Source organism: Oncorhynchus mykiss, chromosome 3 (assembly GCF_013265735.2).
Source record: "Oncorhynchus mykiss isolate Arlee chromosome 3, USDA_OmykA_1.1, whole genome shotgun sequence".
Classification (NCBI taxonomy): Eukaryota; Metazoa; Chordata; class Actinopteri; order Salmoniformes; family Salmonidae; genus Oncorhynchus; species Oncorhynchus mykiss.
Window position 1 is genome coordinate 67,968,137 of NC_048567.1, and position 22,005 is coordinate 67,990,141.

The 22,005-nt window shown below is 41.9% G+C and overlaps 2 protein-coding genes across 2 annotated transcripts in view; both read left to right on the plus strand.

Moving 5' to 3' along the window:
• LOC110520461 (follistatin-related protein 1) overlaps nucleotides 1-12,820 on the plus strand; it is a 36,079-nt gene extending 23,259 nt beyond the window's left edge. Inside the window, exons 6-11 of the mRNA XM_036975016.1 lie at nucleotides 301-431; nucleotides 6,249-6,367; nucleotides 9,752-9,864; nucleotides 10,566-10,676; nucleotides 10,826-10,920; nucleotides 11,419-12,820. Of these exons, the coding sequence (XP_036830911.1) occupies nucleotides 301-431; nucleotides 6,249-6,367; nucleotides 9,752-9,864; nucleotides 10,566-10,676; nucleotides 10,826-10,920; nucleotides 11,419-11,460 (611 nt within the window). The 3' untranslated portion in view covers nucleotides 11,461-12,820. The remainder of the gene's footprint in view (nucleotides 1-300; nucleotides 432-6,248; nucleotides 6,368-9,751; nucleotides 9,865-10,565; nucleotides 10,677-10,825; nucleotides 10,921-11,418) is intronic.
• A 1,374-nt stretch (nucleotides 12,821-14,194) lies between these two features.
• On the plus strand, nucleotides 14,195-21,805 carry lrrc58b (leucine rich repeat containing 58b). The gene is made up of 4 exons (XM_021597797.2): nucleotides 14,195-14,933; nucleotides 19,765-19,893; nucleotides 20,141-20,418; nucleotides 20,559-21,805. Exons 1-4 carry the CDS (start codon nucleotides 14,473-14,475, stop codon nucleotides 20,750-20,752), a joined length of 1,062 nt encoding a protein of 353 aa, XP_021453472.1. The 5' UTR covers nucleotides 14,195-14,472; the 3' UTR covers nucleotides 20,753-21,805.
• The last annotated feature ends 200 nt before the right edge of the window (nucleotides 21,806-22,005 follow it).

Consider the following 22,005-nt stretch of genomic DNA (forward strand, 5'->3'; position numbering starts at 1 on the left):
TCTCTCTCTCTTTCTCTATGGCTCTGTCCCCCCCTCTCTCTCTCACTCGCACACCCCTTCTCTCTCTCTCTCTTTCTCTCTCTATCTCTCTCTCTCTCTCTCTCTTTCTCTATGGCTCTGTCCCCCCCTCTCTCTCTCACTCGCACACCCCTTCTCTCTCTCTCTCTCTCTCTCTCTCTCTCTCACACCCTCTTTCCTTCTCTCTCTGTCTATCTCTCTCTCTCTCGCTCACACACACACACTCAACCCCCCCCCTCTCTCTCAACCCCCCTCTTTCCTTTTCTCCCTCGGTCTCTCCAGTGGTGTGTTATGTAGCAGATCGTAATGAGTTGAGGCACCGTGTGATCCAGTGGCTGCAGACTGAGGTGGTCCCAGACGGCTGGTTTGTCAAAGGCTCCAACTTCACTGAAATCCTGGTGAAATACTTCAAGGTGTGTGTGTGTGTGTGTGTGTGTGTGTGTGTGTGTGTGTGTGTGTGTGTGTGTGTGTGTGTGTGTGTGTGTGTGTGTGTGTGTGTGTGTGTGTGTGAAACAAGCGTTTCAGTTGTGATATCTGTTCTATGAAGTCCGAAACTATGATCTTGAGACATGTTTTATAGACACAGCTTCATATGTTTTGGACCATATGGAAAATGAATTAGTCATACTGATAAACGTTGTCTTCACCTTCCACATAGCACATAGCATTTGTCATCAGCTGTTACAACTAGGAGAGGTGACTGGAAACTAGAGGTCGACCGATTATGATTTTTCAACGCCGATACCGATTATTGGAGGACCAAACAAGCCGATACCGATTAATCGGCCGATTCTTTTTTTTATTTGTTGGTAATAATGACAATTACAACAATACTGAACGAACACTTATTTTAACTTAATATAATACATCAATAAAGTCAATTTAGCCTCAAGTAAATAATGAAACATGTTCCATTTGGTTTAAATAATGCAAAAACTAAGTGTTGGAGAAGAAAGTAAAAGTGCAATATGTGCCATGTAAGAAAGCTAATGTTTAAGTTCCTTGCTCAGAACATGAGAACATATGAAAGCTGGTGGTTCCTTTTAACATGAGTCTTCAATATTCCCAGGTAAGAAGTTTTAGGTTGTAGTTATTATAGGAATTATAGGACTATTTCCCTCTATACCATTTGTATTTCATATACCTTTGACTATTGGATGTTCTTATAGGCACTTTAGTATTGCCAGTTTAACAATATAGCCTCCGTCCCTCTCCTCGCTCCTCCCTGGGCTCGAACCAGCAACACAATGACAACAGCCACCATCGAAGCAGTGTTACCCATGCAGAGCAAGGGAAACAACCACCCCAAGGCTCAGAGCGAGTGAAGTTTGAAAGGCTATTAGCGCGCGCTAACTAGCCAGCCATTTCACTTCGGTCACACCAGCCTCATCTCGGGAGTTGATAGGTGTGAAGTCATAAACAGCGCAATGCTTGACGCTACTGGAAACTATTGGGTCTTCACAGGAGGGACACCCCTTAACCTTCAGCCCCTCTCTCACACTGGCCAGCCTATGGTCTCCTGTACCCACCACCCCATATCACAAATCACATACCACCCATCTTCATTCCCTTACACTCTCAGACTGGCAGTGTGCTGATCTAAACACTCAGAGGGGAACCTCTATCCCTCCATCCATCCCTTCATCCACCCTCTCTTCCTTTCCACCCTAAATCATCAAAGCTACCTCAGACACTGCCTGATCATTTATGTGACAGCCATCTCAGTCATGTTAGTGGACAGCCGTAACTCTCCTTAATGATCGTCCTCATCCTGTGGTGAAGGACCCCTGGCCCTGCCACTCTCCCATTGGCTCAGAGAGGGCCTTAAAGAGGAATTGCCGTCAATGTTCAGAAAATATTAATTTATCTCCACTGGTTACTGTTTCTTCTACACACATGGAAACATGAGAAAGATTCATGCGATATCAAAACACCATTGTTCTCCTGTCTCCTCCAGTCTCCTCATTTGTCTGAGAGTTCCATTAACTCTCCACAAAGACAGAGCACAGTGATATAATGGAGCTTTTAGTATACAGTGCGTTCGGAATGTATTCAGACCCCTTGACTTTTTCCACATTTTGTTACATTACAGCCTTATTCTAAAATGGATTGAATAAAATACATTTCTCAGCAATCTACACACAATACCTCATAATGACAAAGAGAATACAGCTTTTTTGAAATGTATTAAATGTATTTTAAAAAAAACAGAAACCTTATTTACACAAGTATTCAGACCCTTTGCTATGAGACTCGAAATTGAGCTCAGGTGCATCCTGTTTCCTTTCATCATCCTTGAGATGCTTCTACAACTTGATTGGAGTCCACCTGTGGTAAATAAAACCTGTCTATATAAGGTCCCACAGTTGACAGTGCATGTCAGAGCAAAAACCAAGCCATGATGTCGAAGGAATTGTCCGTAGAGCTCCGAAACAGGATTGTGTTGAGGCACGGATATGGGGAAGGGTACCAAAACATTTCTGCAGCATTGAAGGATCCCAAGAACACAGTGGCCTCCATCATTCTTAAATGGAAGAAGTTTGGAACCACCAAGAATCTTCCTAGAGCTGGCCGCTCGGCCAAACTGAGAAATCGGGGGAGAAGGGCCTTGGTCAGGGATGTGACCATTGTTCACTCTGACAGAGCTCCAGAGTTCCTCTGTGGAGATGAGAGAAACTTCCAGAAGAACAACCATCTCTGCAGCACCACCAATCAGGCATTTATGGTAGAGTGGCCGGACGGAAGCCACTCCTCAGTAAAAGGCACATGACAGCCCTCTTGGAGTTTGCCAAAAGGCACCTTAAGACTCTTAGACCATGATAAACAAGATTCTCTGGTCTGATGAAACCAAGATTGAACTCTTTGGCCTGAATGCCAAGCGTCACGTCTGGAGGACACCTGGCACCAACCGTACGATGAAGCATGTTGGTAGCAGCATCATGCTGTGGGGATATTTTTCAGCAACAGGGACTGGGAGATTAGTCAGAATCGAGGCAAAGATGAACGGCGCAAAGTACAGAGAGATCCTTGATGAAAACCTGCCCCAGAGCGCTCAGGACCTCTGACAGGGGCGAAGTTTCACCTTCCAACAGGACAATGACCCTAAGCACACAGCCAAGACAACGCAGGAGTGGCTTCGGGGAAAGTCTCTGAATGTCCTTGAGTGGCCCAGCCAGAGCCCGGACTTGAACATTGTGTTTAGATTGATCAGAGGGGGGGAAACTATACATTTTAGAATAAGGCTGTAATGTAACAAAATGTGTAAAAAGTCAAGAGGTCTGATAACTTTCCGAAGGCACTGTAGTCTCTCTCTCTCTCTATATATATATATATACATACATACATACATACATACATACAGTGGGGCAAAAAAGTATTTAGTCAGCCACCAATTGTGCAAGTTCTCCCACTTAAAAAAGATAAGAGAGGCCTGTAATTTTCATCATAGGTACACTTCAACTATGACAGACAAAATTAGGAAAAAAATCCAGAAAATCACATTGTAGTATTTTTAATGAATTTATTTGCAAATTATGGTGGAAATAAGTATTTGGTCACCTACAAGCAAGCAAGATTTCTGGCTCTCACATACCTGTAACTCCGTCTTTAAGAGGCTCCTATGTCCTCCACTCGTTACCTGTATTAATGGCACCTGTTTGAACTTGTTATCGGTATAAAAGACACATGTCCACAACCTCAAACAGTCACACACCAAACTCCACTATGGTCAAGACCAAAGAGCTGTCAAAGGACACCAGAAACAAAATTGTAGACCTGCACCAGACTGGGAAGACTGAATCTGCAATAGGTAAGCAGCTTGGTTTGAAGAAATCAACTGTGGGAGCAATTATTAGGAAATGGAAGACATACAAGACCACTGATAATCTCCCTCGATCTGGGGCTCCACGCAAGATCTCACCCCGTGGGGTCAAAATGATCACAAGAACGGTGAGCAAAAATCCCAGAACCACACGGGGGGGGGGGGGGGGGGGGGACTTAGTGAATGACCTGCAGAGAGCTGGGATCAAAGTAACAAAGCCTACCATCAGTAACACACTACGCCGCTAGGGACTCAAATCCTGCAGTGCCAGACGTGTCCCCCTGCTTAAGCCATTACATGTCCAGGCCCGTCTGAAGTTTGCTAAAGAGCGTTTGGATGATCCAGAAGAAGATTGGGAGAATGTCATATGGTCAGATGAAACCAAAATATAACTTTTTGGTAAAAACTCAACTCGTCGTGTTTGGAGGACAAAGAATGCAGAGTTGCATACAAAGAACACCATACCTACTGTGAAGCATGGGGGTGGAAACATCATGCTTTGGGGCTGTTTTTCTGCAAAGGGACCAGGACGACTGATCCGTGTAAAGGAAAGAATGAATGGGGCCATGTATCGTGAGATTTTGAGTGAAAACCTTCTTACATCAGCAAGGGCATTGAAGATGAAACGTGGCTGGGTCTTTCAGCATGACAATTATCCCAAACACACCACCCGGGCAATGAAGGAGTGGCTTCGTAAGAAGCATTTCAAGGTCCTGGAGTGAATTAGCCAGTCTCCAGATCTCAACCCCATAGAAAATCTTTGGAGGGAGTTGAAATTCCGTGTTGCCCAGCAACAGCCCCAAAACATCACTGCTCTAGAGGAGATCTGCATGGAGGAATGGGCCAAAATACCAGCAACAGTGTGTGAAAAACGTTGTGAAGACTTACAGAAAATGTTTGACCTCTGTCATTGCCAACAAAGGGTATATAACAAAGTATTGAGATAAACTTTTGTTATTGACCAAATACTTATTTTTCCACCATAATTTGCAAATAAATTCATAAAAAATCCTACAATGTGATTTTCTGGATTTTTTTTCTCATTTTGTCTGTCATAGTTGAAGTGTACCTATGATGAAAATTACACGCCTCTCTTGCACAATTGGTGGCTGACTAAATACTTTTTTTGCCCCACTGTTTATACTGTATATACAGTATGTCTGTCAATCTCTCTATAGAATATAACTCTGACTGTTAAAGATGTATCCCTTCAAGAAGCTTTAATTCGAGGATGGCTCTACACTGTAATGGAAAACTATAATTTATACTGTAATTCTGGGTATTATCAACTGTAAAATACTGTGAAAGCATTATACTGCAGCATACTGTAAAGTATGATGCATTGTGGGAAAATGTAGTGGGCGGGAAATAGTTTCTGTATTTCAAGTAGTACTGTAATTCCACCCCACAGAAAACAGTACTGTACCTTAATTTTGGAGCGCCAAGAACATTTTGATCACTAATGGGTATTGTTGTTTTTTGAGGTTCCCTTTGCAAGATGCCTTATTTGTTGAACCCGTTAATGTGAGTGCTGTACCAATGTAACTCATGTGTTTATAGTGCCCCATCAATTTAAAATGTAGAAGGGATAGAGTGCAGTGGCAAGTCTTAAACCTTTGGTCTGTTTTGCCAAGTAATTGCTGCCAGTTTGGACGCCTTTGTTACGGCCTCTTGTGGAAGTGATATAAATCACCAAATAATAAATGATATGCTGTACTGTGTAAATACATTACCTTGTAGACAACCTTTCACCAATTCCATGTAATTCCAGTAAAATACTGTGAAATCTCCCCCACAATTACTTTCATTCATTAGTTCATTAATTTATTCATTATGATTACATTAGCATTTACTTTTTTACATTGCAATACAGTACATTGGATGTATTCAACTATGTCATTACACAGTACTTGCTTTACTATTGTATTTAGATTACAGTAGGTATACTGCACTATGAAATACAGTGTCTTACTTACCGATAGCTGTCTGTAAGTTACTGTCAAATTCACTTCAACCCCTTTACAGTGTAGGGTTGTCAGGTGACCGATGACCACTGGTGATGACCGCCACAGACAGTCTCAAAGTGCAAAGTTCACTGTGGATTAGCAGTCTTGGAAGGAGAGTTTTTATCAGGTAGAGGGAGATATTTAGAAAATGATTGAGAGAGGAACTGATATGACCAGAAGAAAAGTGAGAGTGTGGGGGGGGTTATGCTTAAAGGCTAAAATATATGTATTATTATACCCAATCCCCCCCACTCTCACTTTTCTTCTGGTCATATCAGTTATTAGGTTTTCTGGTTATTATTCACTTTTATGATTTTATATTGGCCTACAGAGGCCCATGACACTCTTCTATTCTCCACTCCTACTAACTCTGCTAGTTTCTGTGTGCATGTGTGTGTGTACAGAACTACGACAATGGTGACTCCCTGCTGGACTCCTCAGAGCTCCTTAAGTTCATCCAACATAATGACTCCAACGTGGACATGCAGTCATATGCAGACCAGGAGAGCAACAAGCTGCTCAGGTCAGTGTGTGTGTGTACTTGTGTGCATGCTATTTCACCTTTATTTGTATATATACATACATTATCAGTCAAAGGTTTGGACACACCTACTCATTCAAGGGTTTTTCTTTATTTTTACTATTTTCCACATTGTAGAATAATAGTGAAGACATCAAAACTATGAAATAACACATATGGAATCATGTAGCAACCAAAAAAGTGCATTTTATATTTGAGATTCTTCAAAGTAGCCACTCTTGATGATAGCTTTGCACATTATTGGCATTCTCTCAACCAGCTTCATGAGGAAGTCACCTGGGATGCATCTCAATTAACAGGTGTGCCTTGTGGAAATGTTTTCCTTCTTAATGCGTTTGAGCCAATCAGTTGTGTTGTGACAAGGTAGGTGTGGTATACTGAAGTCCAAGTCCATATTATGGCAAGAACAGTTCGAAGAAACAAAGTGAAACGACAGTCCTTCATTCAAGTGCAGTCACAAAAACCATCAAGCGAAATAAATGCTTCGTAGAGTTCAAGTAACAGACACATCTCAACATCAACTGTTTAGAGGAGACTGCGTGAATCAGGCCTTCATGGTCGAATTGCTGCAAAGAAGCCAGTACTAATGGACACCATTAAGAAGAAGAGACTTGCTTGGCCAAGAAACACGAGCAATGGACATTAGACCGATGTAAATCTGTCCCTTGAGATTTTTGGTGTCTTTGTGAGATGTAGAGTAGGTGAACGGATGATCTTCACATGTGTGGTTCCCACCGTGAAGCATGGAGGAGGAGGTGTGATGGTGTGGGGTTGCTTTGCTGGTGACACTGTCAGTGATTTATTTAGAATTCAAGGCACACTCAATTAGCATGGCTACCACAGTATTCTGCAGCGATACACCATCCCATCTGGTTTACGCCAAGTGGGACTATCATTTATTTTTCAACAGGACAATGACCCAACACACCTCCAGGCTGTGTAAAGGCTATTTGACCAAGAAAGAGAGTGATGGAGTGCTGCATCAGATGACCTGGCCTCTACAATCACCTGACCTCAACCCAGTTGAGATGGTTTGGGATGAGTTGGATTGCAGAGTGAAGGAAAGGTCGCCAACAAGTGCTCAGCATATGTGGCAACTCCTTCAAGACTGTTGGAAAAGCATTTCAGGTGAAGCTGGTTGAGAGAATGCCAAGGGTGTGCAAAGCTGTCATCAAGGCAAAGGGTATCTACTTTGAAGAATCTCAAATATAAAAGATGTTTAGTTTGTTGAACACTTTTTTGATTACTACATAATTCCATATGTGTTATTTCATAGTTTGAATGTCTTCACTGTTATTCTACAATGTAGAACATTTTTAAAAATAAAGAAAAACCCTTAAATGAGTAGGTGTGTCCAAACTTTTGACTGGTGCTGTTTATATTTTTTATATATATATTTTTTAGCTCAGTAGACAGAAAAATATGACACTTTACAAAACAGGTAATTCACATTCTCATAGATCATCATATAATGTTTGCAGCCTGTCTAGGTGTGGTGTAAATTTGAGCCATTTACATAACATACCGTAAATGTATATACCTATAAAGTACCTATATCATATACAGTATCGATATCATATTCTCAGCTGTACAGTAGAGGGTTTCTGAGGAGCTGGTGCTATATTAAGCCCTACTGTCCCTCTCTCTGCATTGAACCCTGTGTGACCCAGGCCTCCTGTGGGTGATCTTAACCTCACCTGTTCTGTACATGATCAGAGCCTGGGTTTCCACTGTGCTGCTCACTTGAGAAGTGTTGCAATGCTTCTGCAGGTTTGGAGATAAGAAGCTGATGTAAGAAGCTGATGTAAGAAGCTGATGTAAGAAGCTGATGTAATCAGCCACTTCTATTGCCCACACATGAGTAGGGCCCTGAGTTTTTACAGGCCATGTGACTTGACCGGGAAAAACTCTTGGTCCTACAAATGAAGCATTGAAAATAATATTCTGTGGGCAAAACATTCCATTAACTTCACTTTATCAAACACCCAGCACAGTCAAACACTATGCCCAATAACCATCTCAACAGCTATACAGAGCATTCGCAACATATTCAGACCCCTTGAATTTTTCCACATTTTGTCATGTTAAATAAAGCCTTATTCTAAAATTGATTAAATTGTTTTTTTCCCCTCATCAATCTACACAAAATGCCCCATAATGACAAAGAAAAACTTGATTACATTTTTTTTTTAATATAATTTATATAATAAAAAACACTGAAATATCACATTTACATACTGTAAGTATTCAGAACCTTTGCCCCAGTCTGAGGTCATGTGCACTCTGGAGTGGGTTTTCATCAAGGATCTCACTGAACTTTGCTCCGTTCATGTTTCCCTCGATCCTGATTAGTCTCATGATACTGCCACCACCATGATTCACCGTAGGCATGGTGCCAGGTTTCCTCCAGATGTGACGCCTGGCATTCAGGCCAAAGAGTTCAATCTTAGTTTCATCAGACCAGAAAATCTTGTTTCTCATGGTCTGTGAGTCCTTTAGATGCCTTTTGGCAAACTCCAAGCAGGCTGTTATGTGCCTTTTACTGAGGAGGGGCTTCCGTCTGGCCAATCTACCATAAATGCCTGATTGGTGGAGTAATGCAGAGATGGTTGTCCTTCTGGAAGGTTATCCCATCTCCACAGAAGAACTCTGGAGCTCTGTCAGAGTGACCATCGGGCTCTTGGTCACCTCCCTGACCAAGGCCCTTCTCCCCTGATTTCTCAGTTTGGCCGGGCGGCCAGCTCTAGGAAGAGTCTTAGTAGTTCTAAACTTCTTCCATTTAAGAATGATGGAGGCCACTGTGTTCTTGGGGATCTTCAATACTGCAGAATATTTTTTGATTGATACCCTTCCCCAGATCTGTGCCTCGACACAATCCTGTCTCGGAGCTCTACGGACAATTCCTATGACCCGATGGCTTGGTTTTTGCTCCGAAATGTACTGTCAACTGTGGGACCTTATATAGACAGGTGTGTGCCTTTCCAAATCATGCCCAATCAATTGAATTTACCACAGGTAGACTCCAATCAAGGTGTAGAAAGATCTCATGATCAATAGAAACAGAATGCACCTGAGCTCAATTTCGAGTCTCACAGCAAAGGGTCTGAATACTTATGTAAATAAGGTATTTCTATTTATTTATTTGCAAAAAAAATCTAAACTGTTTTTGCCTTTGATATTATGGGATATTGTATGTAGATTGATGAGGGGAAAAATGTATTAAATCCATTTTAGAATATTGCTGTAACGTAAAGAAAATGTGGAAAAAGTCAAGGGGTCTGAATAATTTCCGAATGCACTGTACTTAGCTATGAGTACAGTCAGTGAATGTGAACCTGTGTGTGTGTTTCTCTCTGCTCTTCCCAGGAGCCTATGTGTGGACGCTCTGATCGAGATGTCCGATGAGAACACTGACTGGAAGCTGAGCTTCGATGAGTTCCTCAACTGCCTGAAGCCCGGCTTCAACCCACCTGAGAAGAGTGAGCTCCCAGACACATGACCGTTGACACACTGCACACCACTGCTGACACCACACATGTTTTTTTTCTCAGTACATTACACAAATACCTCTATATCAACCTCTTAGACACATGCAGTCAGCAGGCAGTATGTGTTTACAGTGCATGGGATTTACATATGTTAAATAGTAAATTCATTCACCACAACCATAGGCAAATCCACTGTAACTCACCCTAACATACTTGAAATTCACTGCAACAAAAACATCTCAATGTGATTTATTTACAGACAACTGTATTTTTTCTTGGTCTTTTGTACTGTACTAAGTTGATCAGAAGTTGTGCATTAATGATGTAGGGGAAAGTTCAGTGTGATAGGAAGAGCGGTTCTAGGAGAGAGCCCTATGACTTCCCTCACAGCTGCAGCACACATTCCAGTCCGGAACACAGAACCTACCCTGGGGCCTCACCAGAGCCAAAGTCATAGATAATAGAGTGCTTTAACATACTGTACACACAGTCTATATCCCTCTAGTGCTCTCTTTCTGCTGCGGACTACAGCACTACTCAACTGCACTAAATGTTTTATTTAGACATCTAGAACAAACCAACTCAAGTAAAACAGAGGATATTTAATCATTTCTGGTCACTTGAACAGACATTATTGTTAGATACGGTGTGTATGCGAGGCACAAAATTCTATGTGCCCCCCTCTTCTGCAGAGTGTGCCCTGGAGGATGAGACCTATAAGGATGGGGCTGAGACACAGGTGGAGTGTAACCGCTGTGTGTGTGCCTGCGGCAACTGGGTCTGCACCGCCATGACCTGCAATGGTGAGGATAGGCACACCAGTATAGACACCCTGGCTCATCTACAAGTCACCTGAACCACATACTGGGCTTACAAATAAGAACTCAACACCTGTCTTTCTCTCTCTCCAATTGATCCTGTAATTTTTTCTTCCTTTGCATCTCTTTCTTAGATAAGACAGCGGTCGTCGAGGAGACCGGGGAGGCAGGGCAGGAGATGACCGAGGAGGAATGGAGCCTCCGTGTGGCAGAGCTCAACAAGCACCAGGTCAGCAACGGGATGTCAAAGTTCAAGGGACAGACCGGGCCGCCCTCCAATCTCCCCAGACATATGGGGTAGCTCTGGAATCTGTCTATAAACAGTTGGGCGAGTTGTGTGTGTGTGTGTGTGTGTGTGTGTGTGTGTGTATTGCTTTAGTTAAATTCACGGGGGAGCAGTTCTGGCTCTCCACAATAGCAGAGTCAGCGAGTTCATGTACTCTGTCCTCAAACAGAATATCTTCCAACAACAACTTACAGCCCTGTGGGCTGAATGTATTAATACAAAAAAGTTATCCAATATTGCAGTTAAGAACCGGTAGAGATCCCTACACAAGAGGAACTAGGGGACAGTCATTCTCCACACTGTGTAGAGTAAAATGGGGTATTGAGTGTGGCTATTTATTTGTAACTATCTAACTAGGGCTACATGGCATACAATTATTATTATCATTACAATATTTAACTCTCCTCCCACATATGCTTTCTCTCTCTCTTACAAAAACAGGAAACAGTGGAGAAGATGAAGGTCAGCACAAAGGAGGCCTAAGATGCCTAAAGAAGGAGGGTGTGAAGGAAAGAGAGAGAGAGAAAAGACTTCACTCTTCTTCCATTGATAAGGCCCTGTGTTGTTCCTGAATTTACTCATATGTTAATTATTATAGCTTTTTGTTTATGTGTGTTAGATGCAGGGCAGTCAAGAGTATTATTTGGGGAGTTTCTTGAGTTATGTTCTATTGTTTTACTGCACCCCTGCACTAGGAATGGGGCCATTTTTACTGCTGACTTTTTAAATATTGTTTTTCTATCTACACATTATAAACACAGTATTTGTTGTTATGTTTTATTTTTTTTGTAAAATAGCAAGCGGTAAATAGTTGGCGATGAGAAACATTTGAGATGTTTGGAGTGAATTGTTGGGACACCTTTCTCCATCAAGGAAATAAACTCACCTTTAAAGTCCTTTCAGATGTGTTAGAGAAATGTTGAGCAAGACCATGATAGTGTCTCATTGTAGGGGAAGGGGATGTCTTACTATGATACTTGATACTACTTGACAAATGCACTTCTCCCTCCATGACTAGCAGCATAGTTTCAGGCCTTAGTGGATTGTCCCGTTTAGTTAGAATCCTTTGCTTTTTGGCAAATGTGTTTGCGTCTATGTACAATTTGTTATATGCTTGATTTGGAGATCATATGTGATTGCAATGGCTCCTGTGCTATATTCCGTCGGCTCTCTCTGGTGCTTGTTTTAGAAACATTAAAGCGTAGATTGTAGAATGAAAGCAACTAGCACCAAGCACAGAGCTGAGTACAGCATGGAGAGAACTAAAACCAAAGCCTGACGATGACTAGGATGTTGATGTATGAACCCCTCCAGGCAAAGCATTTCTCTGGACCCAGCAACAACACTATACCTGTGCTTGTCAAATATCAGTCATAAGGATTAGCCTCGCTGTCAGCTAATGTAGCTTAGATGCATCTCTAACTCAGAGTGCATGCTTAAATAAAATAATGTGTGTCTGTAATGAAGGAGTGTTTTTGAGAGAGTGTGTACTGCCTACAATTGTGTGGTGGTGTGTCATATTTGTTTTGTTATGTTTTATTTGTCAAAAGTCCCACTTATCTTGAGAATCGTTTCTGGTTATATCAGTGCCTTAAAACCCAAACATAGGCCTGCAGAGACACTGTAGAGGTCGCGTGTCCTGCAACCTTTAAACCACAATTGGAATGGGCAAGACTATTCTTGGCAGAATTTTGGTATAGATTTTGGAGCTATGTGGTTTAGTCCTTGTTAAATGTTTGTGTAAAAGTTGAATAGCTAGGTTAAAACTAGGTTTATATTCTAAAATGAATGCAGAGTCTATAATGAATATGTATGTCAATAAAATAAAACCCATACAGTACTACAAATGTCTCAACCTCTCGTAAATGTGTGTGTATGTGTGTAGTGATGGGGAGGAAATGTATGTTACATACATATTGGGATATTTTTGGCGATATATCGTATCATATAAATTGGACAATTTCACAATATTATTATTTTTAGCTAGTTTGCTGTACCTGCACAAAAAGTCCAGTATTTCTCCTTCATAGCTTTGTTCCCCATCATATTTTGTTCAATAAGGAGCCTATTTGATTTCACCAGTTTTATTTCCATGACTCATCAAAACTTGTTTTCTCGTGGCTCTATATTGTCCCTGTGCAGTCAGATGGTGAGCAATATGTTTGGAACATTAAATTGCAATAAAATCACAGTATAGAATCGCAGTACATATAGAATCCAAAGTATTGTGAGACTCGAGGGACATATCGTATCGGCACCTAAGTATTGGGATAATATCGTATAGTGAGGTCTCTGTCAGTGTTGTGTGAGTGCTTGTGTGTCTGTCTGTCTGTGATCCTTCATATCCAGACACTTCAATTACTCACATTCATGCGTCAGAGCTCAGTCTATACGAGAAGTGCTGCTGTTGTGGTTTTCTACAGAAACTCTGGCCTACATTCCATTGATATTGCTCCAAGAGGCAGTGTTCCAATGTCATCTGGTCCATACAGTGGCTGTAATTTGAGAACACCTTTTAAGTCCCTTAACATTCAAGCCTCTTGTGGTTTAATATGTGAACAAATGCCAAGTTTGTATAAAGTGCAAGGGCAGTGTGTTCCCAGGATAGTAAAAAAAACAATGTTATCTGGAAAAAGTCTGATAATTTCTCATGTCATGTGTTTACCTTGAGACAAGTCTGCCAGTGTTATCTTAGCACAGGTCACAGTGACCTACTGAAGATCAATTCATTCTTCCATTCGGTTATCTGGTCCGTACAGTGGCTGTAATATGAACATAGCTTTTAAGACACTTAACATTGTATTCTGCTAGGCAGCATTGTGTTTTATGATGGATATGGGTGACGTGAGATTGCTTTTATAACCAGGTTGTGCAAGTCACATTTTTTTTTTAATCTACACACTCGTGGGCGTTCTTGCACAATGTAATACTACTGGATGATTGCATAATATCCAAGGGCAAGGGGACCAGGGGACCAGGGAGCAGACTGCAAATTGAGTGAATTACCACCGTCAACTTTTTCCCAGTTTTACTTAGTTAGGCACCAAGTACAACATTTATGCACCACGATTATTCTGTTTACTAGTAAACGGTGACAAACGTCGTACTCTATAACTAGATCAGATCCAACTTAGATAATGCATGTAAACCAATGAAAGGGTTAAATTAGGGCGGAACTACTACTGGCCAACCCCGAAACATGTACTATATATACACTAAACAGTTGCTTTGTTGTACCAGCCAGGTTCTGACAAATCACAGTGAGCTATTCTACACAATCATCTTTTCCCGACACAGGTTTATTTCTTTTCTGTCAGATGCAGTTGTAGCCCACTGCTTAGGAATACATTCTTAGCGACAATGTGGGTCGCCACCGTTCGGCTACTTCAAGGAATATTGATTTGAAACAGACGGAAACTCGGGGCCATTGGACTCCCATAAAGAGTTTGCAACCCCACGTTGTTCAGAATATTGAACAGTATCCTACACTGCGAAATGGATTTGCATGAAGGAGCCGCAAACGGTCATTGTGAGGGTGTTTTAGACCTGTCACGTCGGAATTTGAACAGTTTGAGCTTGGTCAATATCAGCGAGGGGCGAAAGAGGGACACCAAGCAGTTGTATCTAAGCTTCAATCGATTGGCCTCGCTGTCCGGATCAGTTTGCATGTTTTCCAACCTCGAGTTTCTGGACATTAGCAACAACGGACTATCGGTCATCTGTGAAGACATTACTCGGTTAACCAAGCTCAGAACACTAATATCCAAGAACAACCGTCTGGACGAATTCTCGCTGCCTAAGGAGTTTGGATCTTTGCCGTTGGAGGTGTTGAATCTAAGTGGCAATCGATTTGAGGAGATGCCAGCGCAGTTCATGAAGTTGCAGCGGCTACAATCACTTTCCCTTGGGGGAAACAGATTACAAAGTATTCCTGCAGAAATAGAAAACTTAACCAGGTATGTGGACTACATAACTTGACGTGCACGGCCTCGCCAGCTGCAAAAGGAAGTGATGGGTCGTTCGCAAACGAACGGATCTTCTTGTTGAACGTCGAGGACCGAATCGTATTAGTGAAAGAGCTGTCCATTTGACTCGCCGAGTTGCATACTCCGTTTGAGCACAAAACGTTTTTCTGCAAAGTTTCAAACGAAGTATCTAGAGGGTGACACAAATAGTGGTGAGAGCGCGTGAGTCTGGTCCACGCAGTAGTTGTTTTTTTCAGTGCATTTTTGGGGGGCAACTTCCTTTTCAGGCTATCTAACAGTGTGGCCAGTTAAACGTGTATTTCAATGCGAATTTCACAATCCGACATAATGGTAGCCTACTTGGCTTTACATTGGCGATTTGCATTTGTTTCGTGGTTCCAGGTCGATTTAAGCATTTTGAACAAAGAGCCGTCTGGGAGCCAAATGAATCGGCTCTTCTACGTGAACGGAGCCAAATGAGCTGGCTCACGGAAACCGTTGAATGCCCATCACTATATAGCTACAGCGTGGTCTCATTAGCTTGTTACAATGTTGCAGTTCACCGTGGTTTCCACTAGATAGGCCCATAGCCAAATGTGACTGTGCGATCATAAAAGTTCAGGAAAACCAAACTTTGCTGCTTTTTTGTTGCTTAATTTAAGGTTTGGGTTATGCATAAAGTTAGCAGTGTGGCTAAGTTTAGGGTTAGGTTTAAATGCAAGCATTTTAAAATAGGCTGGGTTTATGATTGTGTGGCTGTAGTAACAAGTTACTATCGTTCCACAGTGATTGCATCACAACCTTTCACATAGTATCAGGCAGTTGACAATTTTGCTAACTATCACAATGACCAGCTTAGGCCTAGTGTGATAAGGTTTACGGGCGAAGAGTGAGTTCAGTGGGTACAGACCATTTCAACTGCCATTGCTGCTGGGAGTTTGGGTTGTTGTGAAGGCTTAAGTGATGCCATTACAACAATGCAGAGAGGTGGGAGCAAGCTGTGCTGTCTTGTAGCCTAATTCCATGGATGCTTACCTTTACAAAAACAATGCGCCCCCTTGATTGCCAGGACTATGGTTAAATGGATTTTAACATATCCTCACTCCTCCAGTAGGCTACTGTATCAGTACACTGAAGCAGACTTTAAATCCTAACCTGTAGGTTTTTCAGGAAATGAAAACGGTATACTATCACATCATGCAGATAATCACAATTACCATGCAATCAGGCCTTGACCAACACTGGGCCTGGGTTAGCCAGAATAGATTTTGACCCTATGCTTGCTTACAGCTGCACTGGGGGTCAGACAGGCTTCCTGTATAGATTAAAAGACAGCGGTGCCAGATCAGGCTCTGAAAATGTACCTCAATCCAGGGATGAGAAATGCATTGAACTAACTCTTGAATTGTCCCATTATCCCAACTGTTACATCGAGAACATCTGTAAAAATAAAAAAACAAGCCGTCATTAATTCTTCTCTCTCCTAATGGGAACTTGGAATACAACACATTTCTTATCCCTGGATTGTGGTACGTTTTCTGAACCATATCTCACACCAGCTCCGCAGTGTCTTAATCTAAACAGGAAGCCTGTCCGACCCCAGTGCAACTGTTATCAAGCTTAGGGTCAGGATCTATTCTGGCTAGGGTTGGGGCATGACTGACTGCCTAAGTTGCTCAGAGGAGGACATTAATATGGTTCATGTGGTGGGGTACACATTGCGCAGTATACACAGTAACAGCCTCTGGGATGACTAACTCTTACTCATCAATTACACACACACTCACTTCCACATAGTCAAGTCACACATGTATGCAGAGATGTCATGACACACATTCAAGCCTCTCGTGGTTTAATCTGTGAAGAAATGCCAAGTTTGTATAAACTGCAAGGACAGTGTGTTTCCAGATAATTGTTTTTTACTATCCTGGGAACAGTCTGTATTTCTCATGTCATGTGTTTACCCTGAGACAAGTCTGCCAGTGGTATCTTAGCACAGGTCACAGTGACCTACTGAAGATCAATTCATTCTTCTATCTACCCCAGCCCCCATACAGGTCACATTCTTCTGATATCAGTGAGCACAGTTTAGGATCTGACTATATAGCCAATTAACATTATAAAAGAGAAGGCATTGTAAAGTCAGATCAGTGGAACTGGGATGTGGGTCATGTCAAGCAGTATTAAACAGTAGTCTATTTATAGACTAACCAAAGATAAGTGTGTAAGTACTTTGACTTCAGCTGCAATAGATCCTGATTGGCTTTAATAGTTCACTAACCCTGACCCTATTGGCTGACTGTCATCAACTGATTTGATCATTGCTTTTTAGTGACATAACATACTTTTTATATGGGCAAATAAAACTACTAGGAAGATGTAAAACTTTCCTTTTTGTTCTACGCCTGAGGGTGGTTTTAACCTTCCAGACTTGTATCAACTCACCACCCAGGGCTGTTACTTGGGACATATAGTTAAATACACTGAAGAGCAATGGGTACATATTGAAGAGGAGCATGTTCATACCCAGAATCCTTTGTCTATTTTCAAAGGATAAAGCAAAGAACATTAACAACTTCATAGTTATGAATACTATAACAATATGAAATTAAATTACAGGTTTTCTATCATAATTTAAATTTGAAATATTTTGGACATTAGAGCAAACTTGAGGGAATCTTATTTGGGTCAGAAGTATATTCCAATAATGGGTAAGCTATACAAAACCTTGCAGAGAGCCTCATTTATTCACAGTCTCTTAGAGGAAAAATAAACTATTGGAACCAAGACTTTTAAAAATAAGATATTGGCACAAGATGGAGGGAATGTTGGAACATAATTAACTAAATGAATTAATGATGAAATGTATGCTTATTCCAGTATAAACTAGAATTTATTATACAATTGCCAAAATTCCCAAATTCCACAGCACAACGTGTACAACTACAATGACTAAGTAATCCATGCCTTCTGGGAATGGTCTAAAGTCCAAACGGTATGGGTGGAGTTAGAAATGTGGCTGTCAGAACTATTAGTCTGCAAATTTCAAGCCATGGCATATGAGGATGCAGTAAGATACTTCTTCTTGTTAATCATCTTGAAATATGTTTTTACTTTAACACTGGAAATCAACCAATCCTCCGTTAACACAATGAAAAGGTCATGCATCATTATCTAAATGCTGAAAGTGCTTGGGCGTTGGAGAAAAACAAAATGGTGCAGTTTGAGGCCATGTGGCGGAGAGTGGGGTGTGAGCATGAGGGTCTGGGCAGATGTGATGTAGTTGATGTTTGTGTGATGTCATTTTGTAGGTGTCTGGTTTTTGTATTTTTTTATTTTTTATTTTTTATCCTACAAAGGAAAAAGTGGACTCATAGCTTCAAAATTGTATATTTCTACTGCTTTGAAAGTTGAAGGTGTAACCCCACTTGAGAAGAAAAAGGCCCAGTACATACAAAATGTATATTTAAAAGAAGAAAAAAAGTTAAAATGCAATGTGACACTGAGGTTGGAATACTACAGTAAACTTGTGAAAATGATGTTAATGCCTTTTTTATTGTAAGAGCTTTTTGAAAGGACTGCCTGAAATCTCGGCCAATTTTGGTGGGGGGGAGTTTTGGCCTTCCATGGTGACCTTCCATGGTGATGTCACCATGTGGTATATTTTGTTAATAGACCAATAAGAAAGTTTCAAATAAGGGTGGACAGTATCCAGATTTTTATACCATTTCTGTACCGTGCTGGGGAATACTGTATTACCAGAAGTGCACACAGGGGGCACTATAAAAATACTAATAATTATTCATATTTTTTTGGAGGGGTGTGCATAACAATTTAGGCATCAGGGATCTTGATCCAGGATGGGATTGAATGTCTCTGCTGTAACCCCAGGTCTCTAGTGATGCAGTGCCTTAGACCTCTATGCCACTCGGGAGGCCCCTTTCTGATCATTTTAATTGAAAATAATCAGTTATTTAATTGTTACCCAGAAACAGAACTCCAGGGGCCCCAGGGCTTGACTTCCAGGGGCCCCACCCGCCCGTGTGGGTTAACTGTACAGAGGAGGCCTTTATGCGCCAATTACACAGAATGGCCTCCTCTGTCCCAGTTGCTGCTGTGTCATCATTTCTGCTGATGGATCACTCCCTGCATCTCCCTGTTTCTCTTTGCCTGCTGCTCCCTCTGTTCCTCTCTCTCTCTCCATTTTCCCAGTGTCCAGCTGTCCTTTCACTCGTTCTTCCTTTCAGAGAGAATGTGATAATGTGATAACACTTGAATGTGTACATTTCCGTTTTGAGATTTGTGGATAATACATTTATCTGATATTTTTCAAACTGCCTCAGTCAGTCATCTGTTTTGGATGGGACTACCCCACATGGTTGTGGTGTAGGCTAAGCAGCAGACATTTGATTACACTCGACCTAAACTTCACTCTAGCTATGAGAGAATGTTTTGGACTCATGCAGGCTAAAGACAGAGCTAGAAATTCCGGCACTTCTCTGTGGTATGTGTACAGTGTGTGTGTCTAGTGTCTTCCCTTTCAAACTGTTTGTTCAGCAGCTCCACTGCTCGAGCCCTTTGATGCCTTTCACTCACTCTGTTAACACATCGCTGTCACATACATGTCAACATGTGGGAACCCCAATGTAGTACTGATGTGGCAAAACATGGCTAGCCACATATGCACTTGGAACTGCCCAGTAAACAGTATGTTATGGTGTTTTTGATGTCCCAAAGACCATCTGGGTTCATGCTGTACTTGTTACTGTCATGTTAATTGTCACTTGATATGATGCTAAACATATTTAAACCTCTCTGTCAGTCTGGAGCTTCTGTATTTGGGTGGTAACCTGATCACATCTATTCCTCCTGAGCTGGCCAACCTGCCCTACCTCAGCTACCTGGTCCTGTGTGACAACCGCATCCAGGGTGTACCCCCGCAGCTCACCAGGTAACCATAACACTAACCCCATCTGGCGCATACTGCCACAGCTCACCAGTTAACCACAACACAACTGTAATATAACCCTAACACAATAATACTGCCACAAGACTGTGAGAACCCAACCATATTCAAAGCATACCTCCACAACTGGTTAACAGAACCACATCCATCGTGGACTATCATAACCTAAACAAAGTCTAGATTTTTGTCTATAATACTCATAACAATGACCATGCCCCCTCTCTCCCCTCAGGCTCCACTCCCTGCGTTCCCTCAGTCTCCATAACAACCTGCTGACCTACCTGCCCCGGGAGATTCTCAGCCTGGTCCACCTGCAGGAGCTCAGTCTCCGTGGCAACCCCCTAGTTGTGCGCTTCGTCAAGGAAATGACGTATGACCCTCCGTCGCTGCTGGAGCTGGCGGGACGTACCATCAAGAGCCGGAACGTTCCATACTCGCCCTGCGACATGCCCTGCCACCTGCTGCACTACCTAGACCTGGCCAGCAAGTGCCCCAATCCTAAGTGTGCCGGTACGTTTACTACACACTAGCTTCTCATTGGACTGTGTGTCTGTATTTCTGTACCTGTCTTTGTCTTGTCTGTATATAATGTATTGCGTGTCCTATTTTAGTGTGCTTATTTGATATTGTTCTGCTTTCTCTCTCCACAGGTGTGTACTTTGACTCATGCGTGCGCCACATCAAGTTTGTGGACTTCTGTGGGAAGTACCGGCTGCCCCTCATGCACTACCTGTGCTCCCCAGAATGCACCTCACCCTGCAGCTCCAACCCCCAGAGTGACGCAGAGTCAGAGGATGAGATCAGTGTGCCTGCTGACCGCCTGCAGAAGGTGCTGCTGGGATAGCAGAAAGTGGAGAGTCCTCTGGTCGTAACCATGATAAAGGAATGAAATCTGACCCCTCTGGTCTCTCGTGTGTGTGACGCTAGACTCACAGACACAAACACACATATGAGAGATGTCTTTAGAGGTGTGTGTCCCCGGGAACCTATTGACTGTCAGTAGCAATCTAAAATTGGGGGACAAATTGTGAGGGATCTCCTGGATAAGCATAGGAGGGCAGTAGAAAACATAACTATTGCCAACTCGCTATGTTAACCATTGAAAGGGGTTTTCATGATTTTCAAACACCATCACGCCTTTCCTGAGAACCAGGATATGAACAATGTGAGATTTCCAAGTGCCGGAAAAGTGTGACCCAGTACTCTGTGAAAGCTTTGTTTTCTCTCACACACAGGAAGTCGAGCTAGGTTGGCAGAGTGTGTATGGACACCTCACAGCACAATACACACATTTACTGTGAAAGGAGAAGACCTAACTAATCTGACAAGACACAATGAAAGTTGGTATTTCCAGCCCTGGGTTTTCTCTGAATATAGACCGTTATAGATGTATTTTGATCTGTGTGGGAACATTTACACAATGTCCCCAGAAGGTACATGTTCAAGGTGAACAGGTACTACAGTAGTTGGCCTTTAAAACATTATTAAGACTAAAAATGCTGGTCTATTGTTACAATACTATGAAGAAGTGAAATTAAATGGAAGGAACAGCAACAAAAAAAACCATTACCTTTTGCACCCTGAAATATGTGACAATTCACCATTTGAGTTTGTCTTTTGTTTCCTGGAAGTGATTTTCTATTCGTGATCCTAAACCAATGTGAAAAAATCATATTTTTTTTGTAGCCTGTACTGCGCTTATACAAATCCATCGTTCTACTGTCTGACACACATTGGCTCACACTATTACAGTGCTTTTAATGAAGATAACTTATGGAATATAATATAGTACTCATACAGGTCGACGATCTGTACTAAAGTATGTGCACTTTTCCCCTTTAATATAGATTGTACAGTATATAATATCACTAATAAAGTTTGATTTGGATATGTAAAATGTGTGGGATATCTGAATGGTCACCTGCTATGGTGAGGTATAACGTGCAACATCAGCTGATCTGTCTAGTTAGCTTATAGTCCACATCCCGTATCTGCTGAAGCAATAATGACTTCTCCTCAGCTTCTGACGTCATCTTTTGCTATGTAGACTAAACTGTGTGGAAGAAGAATCAGTGAGCCTGTCATGCCAAATAGTTT